This window comes from Nyctereutes procyonoides, unplaced genomic scaffold (genome assembly GCF_905146905.1).
Source record: "Nyctereutes procyonoides isolate TBG_1078 unplaced genomic scaffold, NYPRO_anot_genome, whole genome shotgun sequence".
Taxonomy (NCBI): domain Eukaryota; kingdom Metazoa; phylum Chordata; class Mammalia; order Carnivora; family Canidae; genus Nyctereutes; species Nyctereutes procyonoides.
This window is the reverse complement of record NW_026575024.1, coordinates 44584309-44597134: the sequence shown is the minus strand read 5'-3', so window position 1 is coordinate 44597134 and position 12826 is coordinate 44584309. Positions and strand designations below refer to the sequence as shown.

Below are 12826 nucleotides of genomic sequence, written 5' to 3'. Positions count from 1 at the left end.
CCATAGTACTGATAAAGCAGTGCTTCATCCTGTTCTATGACTGCCTAGCTGATAAGAAAGGAAGGGAGGGAGAATAGAAAAGCTTGCCTCTATCTGACCCTAGTGCTTGCTCCCTTAAAGGCAGAACCAGAGGAAAGGAGAATAGCTATGAGCACCTCCTAGGAGCTAAGCATGGCCTTGTATTTAACAACTATTCTCACTGTCCCACTCAGCCTGTAAATTAGGGACAATCGTCCATCTCACAGAGGAGGATGCTAAGGCTTAGGGAGGTTTTGCAAAATCACATGGCTAGTGGTGAATTTATTCATTAATGCAACAAACATTTACTGAATACATACCAAGTGCCAATCTTTTTTCTAGGCTCCAGGGACACAGCAGGGAAAAGGCAAAAATCCCTGCCTTCATGGAGCTGATGTTCTAGTGAATAGAGACAGGCCAATTTTCAAAACAAAACAAAACACAACAACAAAAAAACCAACTAAAATGCACAGAATGTCAGATGGGGACAAGTGCTGTGAAGAAAAACACAGGGAAGAAGATGAAGCTTGCAGGTGTGTGCAGGTGCTCTTCCAAGAGAAGGTAGTGTTTGAGGTGTGATGGAAACTCCTCTGTAACTGTAAGATGAGGCACACATATGCCTGGGGTGTTCCAGGAAAAATTAAAGAACTCAGTGGAGCTCAAGGATGGTGAGATCAAAAAGGAAAAGGGTGGGCTCTACACCAGATCATGGCAAGCACATGGCAAACCAGTGGAAGGTTTTGAGCAGAGCACAACAGGATCCAGTTGGTGTGAACAGTGTCACTTTGGCTATTATGTTGAGAATAATTTGCTGGGGCAGTGAGGAAAGGGGGCGGGAGAGGGGTGATGAGCAAGGGTTGATGCCAAGGTGGAAGCAAAGACCAGAGAGGGGATGTTGAAATACTCAAGTGAGAACGCCGGTGCCTCACAACTCAGCTCAGCAGAAGTCAAGTGGAAAGCAGCAGCCAGGTTCTGGATTCTGAAGGTGGAGCTGACAACTCTGCTGGTATAGGAAGTAAGAGCAAGAGTCAAGGTGACACCAGGGTTTTGGGTCCAAGTAAGTGAAAGGCTGGAATTGCTGGAGTTACTCAGATGGGGAAAGTATGGACAGAGTAGTTTGAAGGCAGGTGATTATGGTGCTGGGTGGGAAGCACCTACTAGGTAGCCAAGGGGTGACATCCATCAGGAAGCTAGAAATGAATTTGGAATCTAGGAGATTCCATCAACAATGTTAGCTGTTTTGTACACTTAAAGCATAAATTCACCAGAATCATTTTTGGGGGGGTTTTGGGGGGTTTTTGTTTTGTTTTGTTTTTTTTGGAAGACAGGAGGTTGGTCTTTACATTTATTCTATTGTCCACATGGCTAACAAATTGTCCCAGTACCATTTCCCTACTACTGTGGTCATCAAGTTTTCATAAATGTGTGGATCTCTTTCTGCGATCTCTAATTCCTTGTCCTGATTACTATATCTATGAGTCTTTAGTTGGGCAAATCTCCCCACCTTATTTTTCTTCTTTCAAATTGCTCTGGCTCTTTGCCCCCTCGTATAAATTCACACCCATATTATCAACTTCAATAATAATCCTATTAGGATATTGATTGGAGGAGAATTGACTTATGTTATTAACTATTCCTATCCAAAACATGGTATACCTCTTCATTTATTTAGGTCTTTCTTGATGTCTTTCAGTAAGATTTAATAATGTACCCCATAATAGGCTTGGATATGTGGTTCCTGGGAGGGAGGGGTGTTCCTTTGAGTACTGTCTTCCTCTTGAATAATACTTTTAAGAGTATTTTCATTCTAATTGCACACTTGCCAATTTATCTGTTTTGGATCTGTATTTTACCTAACTTATTATATTTATATCTTATATCTTACTATTTATATTTAGTATCTATATAAGTCATTATCATTACTTCTTTATGCAAGTTTGATTTTTTTCTTAGACCTACCAACTTATTTATGCATATATTTGTTCACTTTCTTGTATCTTGGCTTTTCAGATGAGATATTCTTCCTTCTGCCAAGAGTACATTCTGGGGAATTCCCTTTATTCCCTGGTTTATTGATAAGCTCAGTTTTTATTTGTCTGAAAATGCATTCATTTTCCCCTAGATATTAAAAACCTGTTTCCCGGGCAGCCCAGGTGGCTCAGTGGTTTAGCGCCTACCTTCGGCCCAGGGCATGATCCTGGAGACCTGGGATCCAGTCCCATGTCGGGCTCCCTGCATGGAGCCTGCTTCTCCCTCTGCCTGTGTCTCTGCCTCTCTCTCTCTCTCTCTCTCTGTCTCTCATGAATAAATAAATAAAATCTTAAAAAAAAAAAAAACCAACAACCTGTTTCCCTGGGTACACAATTTTAATGTGGTGCTATTTTCTCTCTAATATTGAAGACATTCTACTATCTCTGGCTTCCATAGTTACTACTGAGAAATCATTACTAGTTTAATCTTCAGCTGTTTGTAGGCAACTTGCCTTTTCCAATTATTTTTCAGATCCTCTCTTCAGCTTTGGCATTTTGCTGTTTCATTATGATGTGCTTAGCTGTGGATTTCTCTGTGCATTTATCCTATTGGGGATTCACTGAGTTTTCTAGATCTAAGAATTGGTGTTGTCAACAATCCTGAAAGCTGTCAGCCATGATCTCTTCATATATTGCCTCTTATACTTCCCATTGTCTCCTTCTAGAAGTCTGATTAGACCCAACCGTAACTGTTAATTGTTCCATTATTTTTTTTGCCTCTGTCTTTTTGTGCTGAATTTTGGATAATTTATCGGTATTGGTCCCCCAGTTTGCTACTTCTGTCTTCAACTTTGTTATGATATTTAATTCATCCAATGAGCTTTTATTTTATTTTTTTTCATCCAATGAGCTTTTAATTATAGTTTCACTTCTAGATCGTTTGACTTTTTTTTCAAATCTCACTATTCACTTTTATGGTCTTTTCAAATGTATCTTTTTACTGTAGACATAGTAAGCATAGTTATTTTATATTCTTTGACTGAGTTAAGATATGAAGTCTTTGAGAGTCTGATTCTGCTATATATTTTTTGTTACTGGTTCTCAGTGATGGTGCATGTTTCCTTGTGCATTTGTGACTTTTGACTGTGAGTGCACATCACTTAGAACTCTGTGTGCATTATTTGAAGTTTGAGTTGAAGCTCCATCCTTCAGACCTGATTTTTGTTATTTCAGCCAGTTTTCAGGACACACTACTAATCTGAGACCACTTTTAATCAAATTCTCCACTTTGTTTGCTTTATCCAGTCGATTGGTAAACAAACATAGCTTTTGTCTGAAATTGCACTCATTATCTAGGAGGTTTTGAAGCTTTTTGGGATTACATAGATAATTAGCATGGACCTTAAATGAACACATGCTTACAAATTCTTAAAGGCTTTGTCCCCCTTCATTCCATGCTGAAGTTAAAAAAGGCTAGTTTCCTTACTGTTCCAGCTTCAGCAGTGGTTTTCTGGCTCATTCATCCTTATAATGAGCAACCCAGTTTTATACAAAAGGATCTAATACTTCCCTCCTTAGGTGGAGGGAGTATTTATCTTCTGTTCTTTGCAAAGCTGTCAAAACAGAAGCAGGGGGTCTCTAGAATGTAGCCAAAATCCTCAAAGAGAAGGTGGCATCGATTCCTGCTGTTTTCCTAAAGTTTCTGATTTCATTTGGATAATATTCTCTGTACAGTCCTTAACTTTAATGTTCATGTGTGTGTATCGGCATGTTGTTTTCATCCAGAGGACATCACTAAGGTGCTTAATCCACCATAATGGCAAAAAATGGAATCATTTAATTGATATACACATTTTTAAAGAATTTTATACATGTTGCTCTGCTGCTCTCCCACAAAATTATGTCTATTTACATTACATTAATCAGCGTGACGAGCAGAAACCACAAATTCTAATGTCTTAGGCTGGCTTCTTAGTTTAAACATTTCAACTGGATTTAAATGTGAAGCTTTATGAAATCTAAAATAGTGAGCTATCTTTTTATCTTTTTCAACAAAAATAATAAGGAATAGATTATAGGATAGTTATAGTCTAGTGAACAACAACAACAACAACAACAAAAACCGGGAAAAATCTATGCATATTTTGTAGTTTAGAAGACCATTTTTTTAAAAGATTTTATTTATTTATTCATGAGAAACAGAGAGAGAGAGAGAGAGAGAGGCAGAGACACAGGCAAAGGGAGAAGCAGGCTCCATGCAGGGAGCCCGATGTGGGACTCGATCCCGGGTCTCCAGGATCACACCCTGGGCTGTAGGCGGTGCTAAACCACTGCACCACCAGGGCTACCCTAGAAGACCATTTTAATAGCAATGGTTAAGAACAAATCTGGGCATTGTCGCTTACTAACTACTTGACCTCCAGTTTCTCATCTGTAAAATGGATAAGATAGTGGCTACCTCAGAGTTGTAAATAAGACAATACTAGCAAAACATAGATAGAGCCTGACAGAAAAAAATATTCTTGAAAATAGCAGCAGATATTAACTTACTCCAAGTGACTCTACTAGTGGGTGGGGCAGTTGAGATTAAAACTCAAGTCGGCCTAAATCCAAAATCCATGAGAAACCCTTTCAACTTGCAGGTTGTTGTGGGACTTAGAGATTGGTTGTTCTAGGACATCTCCTCAGCAGGATAGATTTTCTTGGGGCCCACTTCCTCACCATAAAGCCCTGTAAGACAAGGAGTGAGGTCCCTCCTTACATGTGATAAAATTCATAAACAGCCTTTTTTCAGGTGGCCGGGAAGATGGCAGACATTCAGACCAAACATGCTTGTCAAAAGCAGCCAACCATCTTTCAGAATAAGAAGAGGGTCCTGCTTGGAGAAACTGGCAAGGAGAAGCTCCCACCATAGTACAAAAACATCAGTTTGGCTTCAAGATGCCCAAGGAGGCCACAGAGGGCACCAACATCGACAAGAAATGCCTCTTTACTGGTAATGTCTCCCTCTGAGGGTGGATACTGTCTGGTATCCACCTTGTGACCAAGATGAAGGTGCATAGAACCAGGTCAACTGCTGAGACTACCTCCACAACATTCAAAGGGACAACAGCTTTGAGAAATGCCACAAGAACATGTCTGTGCACATGTACCCCTACTTGACATGAACACGGGATGTCCAGATTGGCGACACTCACATAGGGCGAGTGCTGGCCCTTGAGTAAGTCTGTGTGTGTGCTTCCATGTGCTCAAAGTCATGAAGGCCACTGGCATCAAGATGCAATTCCAGAAGTTCTGAGACTAGACATCTCCCCATACCCCAAAAGAAAATAAAGTTATTTTCCCGGGGAAAAAATTGGAAAACATTCTGGGCTTACTTAGCTACATACTTACAGAAGATAGATGATATTAAGCTTCCCAAACAGCTTCTGGGTAAATTTCCTAATGAGGTTTTTGATACAATAAATATCCTGTGATTCTGTTCTTCGGCAATGAACCACTTCTACTTTTCCTCTTGGAGAAGTGAGCACTGACATTTTTGATTCTGTCTCAAAAAGAGAGAAAAGAGTTCACCATTAATTTGAGATGACAAGCCAATCTAGTTACAGTACTTACAAAATCAGACATTAATTCAATTTTCGTATGGTCAGAGTGAACATGGTATTTGAGTACTGGTGGGACACATTTTCTCTTGGGGGTTGGTTGTGACGACTGTCATCGCAAACCAGCCACATGTTTCTCTCCAGGAGAATGATGTTTCTGAGAACTGGCCCATCTAGAAATTTCTGCAACTGCACTCTTTGTTCCTAACAAAGCTACTTTAATACTCTAACAATAGGACTGAAAAACACTGAAAGGAGTTATTTACGGATTCAGAATCCTCTTTATTTAATTGGCCACCATGGCATGTGGTCAAGAGTTACAGGAGAAATACTGGCAACTTCTGCCCATGTTCCAAATAGAGTTCCCCAAACTGGAGCCCTAAAAGCAATAGTCCTGAGAGATATTTTGAGACAGAAAAAAAAAAAAAGTTCTGTGGTCAATTAAGTGTAGGAAATGCTGTTTCTGATGGCCTTCCCGTGGGGCCACCATGCCCATTAGAGTCTTTGAGAAACTCCATAATAAAGTACCTCCTTTCTTTGTATAGCCCAGCCTTTCCCACAGCTTTTCTGAGGAGAATTTCTAGTGACAGCAACAGTGGAGAATCTAATGTTTCAGAAAGACACTTTGGGGAATGCTGCTGACAGGAATAGCAGGCCACAAACTGATTTCAATCTCTCTTTTAATGTCTCAATATGTGTGTGTGTGTGTGTGTGTGTGTGTGTCTATTTCCCTCCTCCCTCTGTCTGTCCCTCCATTCCTTCTTTTTTCCTAGGGAAAATCACTTTATTATGTATTAGCCAGTATGCTCAAAACAGGCATTACCATTCACCACTGTGCTGACCCTAGGAACAATATGGAGCATGGCCAGCACCCTGGAAGGCTGCCTCATGGCCCCCCCCCAGTTCAGTCAACCCTTTCAGAGGTAACCACAATTCCCACTTCTTTTTTTTTAATTTTTTAAAAATTTATTTATGATAGTCACACACACACACAGAGAGAGAGAGAGAGGCAGAGACATAGGCAGAGGGAGAAGCAGGCTCCATGCACCGGGAGCCCGACGTGGGATTCGATCCCGGGTCTCCAGAATCACGCCCTGGGCCAAAGGCAGGCGCCAAACCGCTGCACCACCCAGGGATCCCACAATTCCCACTTCTACCACATAGATGATCTTTGCCAAGTTTTGAGTATCACATGAGTGGAATTATATAGCGTGTGTGGTTTTCTTTCAAAACACAATATTATATCATTTGGCTTTTTGTTGTTATTGTTGTTGTTTACATATGTACATCCTTACATAATTTTCAATGTTCCAAAGTACCAAAGAACTTGGGCACTGCAGGGGTCTGACACGGCATGAGACAAAGCCCCTCCTTCGTCAGATGAGCAAACTGAGCCCCATGAAGTGAAGTGACGTGCCTCAGGATACCCATATTTGGTCAGAAACCAAACCTTGGGCAGTTCTAGTCCAGCCCCCTGGCACTCCTCCCATTGAAGCAGCCTGCAGACTGCCTCTGTGGGCAAGGGTCCCCTGCCCTCATAGTCCACTGCTGTTCATGAACTGTAGTCTGACTGCTTTTAGTCATCAACACTTGGATGTTAAGGGTGCAAGGTGTAGGGTCAGGCAGGGGGACTTAGCAAGGTGGCAAGTGGCCACCAAGAATCCTCACCCAGTGGCCTTCTCCTTCATGAATTCAAACCACCCTCAACTTTTGCAGGCCTCCATCAGCACCTGCAAAGCAAACGCAGCTCTTGCAGATGCCCTACGTTGTCCAAGGTCACAGAAACTGAAAGGAGGGGTTAGAAATTGCCAATTTTTCATTTATGATGGAAAAGTCAACAGCCAGATGGTCCAGATGTTTCTGCAGCCCAGTAAGTTAACAAACAAGTCATGTAGGCTAAATACAAGTCTGACTTCCTCTTCTTTGATAGAACAAGGTATGCTATGTGGCCACTGCCTCACAGCCTTGGTGTCAGGGTAACTGAGGTGAACGGGGGAGTATGTCTACTCTCAATTCTAGCCTCGTGTTGTCTTGTGAAAATGTGAGCTCAGAATGGCAGGTCTTCACCTTCTGCAAAGGAAGAAAACCTTAATATTTACAACAACATCCCCAAAATCAGAAATAGTGGATCAAAATTTTCTTCACAGTCTGAAGACATAAATAAACATTTCTTTAAGCTGGTTTAGCTTCCACACGTCCCATGGCAAAGCCATCCACAACAGTCTCTCTTTACAGAATAACTGTAAGGAAAGCCCAGCTATCAGAAGGTGACACAGGGCCATGGCTATGGAATCAGAGTACCAGAGATGAGACCCAGTTTCTAACCCCGATTAGCTGTATAACTTTGAGCAAGTTACTTTAACTCTCTGTGCCTCGGTTTCCTTATCTGTAAATCAGAGATAATACACATATTGTAAAAGGTTTTATAAATGAATTGTTATATGCAAAACACTGAAAGCAGTGTTTGACATGTGCTCAGTAAATATTGGCCATATCATCATTAATATTATTACTATTGAGCAGGAATGTTCTCAGGATTCAAAATAGTAAACATCAAAAAGTCACTTGAAGCTCCTGAGGTCTGGGGGACCTTCACCTAACTGCAGAGATGTCAAGCCAAGGAAACTAAGAGATGGCTAATGCTTAGGTGGCACCTTCATGGTTTCCTGGGCATCTCTATGTTGTAGACAACCATAGGACCAATCAATCCCCTTTGCAATAGACTCTTTCTTTCTTTCTTTCTTTCTTTCTTTCTTTCTTTCTTTCTTTCTTTCTTTCTTTCTTTCTCTTTCTTTCTTTCTTTCTTTCTTTCTTCTTTCTTTGATAAACAAATACACCTTTAAAAAGTGGCAGCCAAGTTTTGATGACCTGATAACATTTCCTTTCTAAGATGGCTTTACATAGCCCAGCTGCAATATAAGCTGATTTCATGTTCTAACGCTAATGTCAATCTTCCTTAACATTTAATTTTAAAAAGTATTTTTAAATACAGCAATGCATTCTTCATTATACCTTCTCAATGCATAATACTTTCTCAATGTGAAAAACATAAAACTTTATATATAAGGCTGAAGTTGTGACTTTTTATTGTGGCAAAATATACAAAACATAAAATTTGCTATTTTTATCATTTTGAGCATATGGTTCAGCGGCATAAAGTACATTTACATCACTGTGCAATCATCACTGATACCCATATCCAGGCCTTTTTCATCTAAAATTCTGGTGTGAAACTTTTTGGACCAACTGAAATCTCCTCTCTTTTGGGTTTGGCATGTATATAATTTCAGACAGTATCTTCTATGTTAGGGGAAACACAATACATGCTGGATGGGCACAATGACCCAGGAGGAAGATATTCCATACGGGGTTTCACCTGAAGGCTTCCTCACTCCAAATTGGAGAGGAGCAACAAGCAATAAAATGACAGTATTATTTCAAAGGAGGCAATCAGAACCTGGCTGACTACCATCTGAGCAATTAAATATTCAGTAATATTTTCCATACTCTCTGTGGATGTGAAATTAGGTGCCTTCTACAAAGACATGGCATTAGTAGAGACAATAAATTTTCATATTTGCAAATATCTTTTACCTACTTTGGGTAGAAATGGATATTAATAGGTCTATATTCTTCTCAAAACTAGCCATAAATATTGTCATTCCTGGTTTTGGTTTTAACTTAAAAGCAAAACTGGAAAGAGACTTCCTGTTTGTGAAACATGATGTCGTAAGCTAATGCTATAATCATATATAAATTTTCAATAAAATAAAACAAGAAAGCATAATTAGATAAATGAGCTTTGGGAAAAAAAGGAAACAAGGAAAGGAGGAAGAGAAGAAGCAAAGGGAAAGCCCCCACCCAGGTGGCAGTGACTTTGTGTACAGAGGCTCACTGGAATCATCAAATGTGATACAGGCCCTCAGGGCGAGAGTTTCCACCCTCCATGCCCAGAGCAGAAACCAAGAACTGAAACGAAAGCCATGCATAGAACCTGGACCTCAGAGGGGTGGACTTCTTGATAAATGAGACTAAAAAAACTGAACCCACTAGCTCATGGAAGTGGTTAAGCAGCTTTCTCCACCGATAGCTCTGGGTAGAAAACAAAAGAAAACAAAACCACTTGTGAGGAGTCCAAATCCTAAGCCAAAGTAGCGTGTATCCCAACCCATGCTACTTGTGTAGTGTGGAAGTCCCCAGGAACTTCAGATAATAATCTGTGAAAGAGATGATGACATAACTATGTTTACAATTATTAGAAATGTAGAAAGAGAAAAGTTGTGACAAATAATTATGAAAAAGAACAAAAACTTTAAAATGGAAAATATGGTTATTAAACTTTAACTGGATGGGTTAAAAACATTAGACAAGATTGAAGAGAATAAACTAGAAGGCGGATATGAAGAAATTTTCTAGAAAGAATCACAGAAATATATAGAAATCACAGAAAGAAAATATAGAAAGCAATGAAGACACAGGTAAGACAGAATAAAAAGAACATCTATGGCTATAGGAATTCCATCTATAACTTATAGGAATTCCAAAAATAAGTAAATAAAATGTTGTTTGAAAATAATGGCTAATGATTTTTTGGAACTGAGGAAAGACCTCAATCCTCCGGGGCAGAAAAATAAAAATAAATAAAAATAAACCCTAAATATTTAGCAATGAAATTACAAAACACTAAAAACAGAAAACCTGAAAGCAACCAGGTAAAAGATAAACTGCCTATGAGAGAATAAAAATTAGACTAAGAGTATATTTCTCATCAGCAACAGTAAGAGCCAGTAGTACCGGGGCTGGCAAACTTCCTCTGTAAAAGGCCACATGAGAAATCTTTTAGCTTCATGAGCCACATGTTCTTTGTGCAACTACTCAGCTCTGCTATTATAGCATCATAACCAGAAACAATATGAATACAAATAAGCATGACTATATTCCAGTAAAATTCTAGGAGTGCCTAGGTGACTCCATTGGTTTAGCATCTGACTTCAGTACAGGCCCATGATCTCAGGCTCCTGGGGTCGAGCCCCAAATTGGGCTCCAGACAGGGTGGAGTCTGCTTTTCCCTCTGCTCCTCCCCCAGCTCTCTCTCAGATAAAATCTTTTAAAAATACTCTACTCATGGACACTGAAATTTGACTTTTATATAATTTAGTGTGTCCTGAAATACGCTTTTGATGTTTTCAGTTGCTTAAAAATATCTTAAGAGAAATTCTTAGCTCATGGGCCCTACAAAAATAGTAAACAGGCTGAATTTGACCTATGGGCTACAGTTTCCCAATCACCAGAATAGGATCTTTAAGAAAATAAAGATAAAAACAGTCTTTAACTTATAATTCTTACCTAGCTAAACAATCACTAAGAGATGAAAGTAAAAAAAAAAAAAAAAAAAGACAACCTACAACAAAGATGGAAAGAAAGTATAACTCAAAGAATCTGGCTGAAAGAACCCGTAAAAGATGTGAATAAAATTAAAATCAGAAGGGAGTGAAATATAAGATAAAATGCTAGGGAGAGAAAAGCAAACAAGCAGGTTTATCTAAAAAAGCACACACAAAAAAGAGTAATAATGATTATAAATTTTGCTTAAAAAACAAAAAACTGCATCGAATTACCAAACAATAAAAACTTGTGAGATAGAAGGAGACAATCAGCAATAAAACATTCTAAGTGTATTTCTGAAAGGAGGCTAGATTAAACTTAAATCAGTTAAGTATAGTTACAAGTTTAAGGGACATCACATAAGGGAAACATTTTTCTTATTTTAATAGTTATTTGTTTATTTTGTTAGGCGACTTTATTTCAGTCATATAAAATCTCATTCAACTTATTTAAAATTTGAAAAGTGAGATAACTTACAAATATTTAAATAAGTACATAGGTAGAACAGAGCTATGGCAAATATTTTTATACTGGTTACAAATGACTTCAGCTAACGTTTTCTCAACAGCACTATTTACGGAGATAGATTTAAATACATAAAATACACACATATATTTATATTTATGAATATTTTTTCTGAATACCAAAAGAGCCTTGCAATCGTAAAAATTTCTTAACCAGTGAGCTATCACACCACGAAGACAGGGAGGAAGCCCAAATGCATATAACAAGTGAAAGAAACCACTCTAAAAAAGCTACATACTGTGCTACAATGCACAACATTCTGAAAAAAGCAGCCCTAAAAATTTTTTAAAATCAGTGGTTACAGGAGGCAAAAGGAGAAGGAGGAATAAATAGATGGAGCACAAAGGATTTTTAGGATAGAAAAACTATTCTTTACCATTCTATGACGGTAGATACAGGTCACTATATTCCATACAATGTGAACCCTAAAGTTAACTTGTGAATAATGATGTGTCAGTGTAGGTTCATCAATTGCAAAAATCTACCACTCTCACGGGGAATATTGATTGTGGGGGCAAACGGGATAGCAGGTGTGAGAAACAGAAATTCTCTGTACCTTCATTCAACTTTTCTGTGAACTTAAAACGGCTATTTTAAAAAGTCTTTTTTTAAAAAAAAAATCTCTTCACTATTTGCTTGCATAAAATTAATTTTTTCTTTTGAAGATAGGTCAAGAATCACACCAGCTAACATTTACGGAGCACTTTACATAGATTTTCTCTTTAATGATGATAAAATAGATACTATTATTTTTGTCTCACAGCTAAGTACCATGGGGCTAAGAGAATTGATGTAATTAAGGCACATTTACAAAAAATTAAGCATCTGTTTATCTGACCACAAGGATGGTTTATTTGCTAGTGCTTTGATGGTCTATTTTCATTTTTTCCTATTATTTGGCTTTAAGATACCTTCAGTTACTTCACTTGTGCACAACTGTCCAGAAAGAGAGACCTCCAAGACTACAAAACCTAGAACGCAGCGCGGCGCCAGGCCACCTAGGAACGCAGCAGCTCGCCCCTGAGCATGCTGGGAAAGGAAGTTTTCTGGCCTACCTCTCTTGCCCGACCCCAAGCCTCCGGATCGGAGCTTTGTTCCTTTTGCCCTTCCCCGGAGCCACGGTTCGACCGACCCACCCATCCTCGCAAGTCCTCCCAGTTCCGGAGACTGACCTGGGGATGCGCCCCTGGCGCCCCGGACTCCGTCCCCGCGTCCCTGTCGGGTGAGCCAGCACTACCCACCTCTCCCGCAACTCCAAGACACTTCTCTCAGAGGAGGACGCTCAGCCCGGTTACCACAGAAACGAAGTTGCCTGCGTCACGGCGC

At 39.4% G+C, this 12826-nt stretch overlaps 1 protein-coding gene and 1 pseudogene across 2 annotated transcripts in view; one reads left to right on the top strand and one right to left on the bottom strand.

Moving 5' to 3' along the window:
• Window positions 1–12796, bottom strand: part of CFAP61 (cilia and flagella associated protein 61) — a 277336-nt gene extending 264540 nt beyond the window's left edge. For both annotated transcript variants that reach the window (XM_055306706.1, XM_055306700.1), the window contains exons 1-2: window positions 12673–12796; window positions 5382–5532 (exon numbers count right to left, since the gene is read on the bottom strand). In XM_055306706.1, coding sequence (XP_055162681.1) covers window positions 5382–5524 — 143 coding nt within the window. In that variant the 5' untranslated portion in view covers window positions 5525–5532; window positions 12673–12796. The remainder of the gene's footprint in view (window positions 1–5381; window positions 5533–12672) is intronic.
• LOC129497700 (40S ribosomal protein S11-like) lies at window positions 4795–5286 on the top strand (annotated as a pseudogene).
• Window positions 12797–12826: the final 30 nt, after the last annotated feature.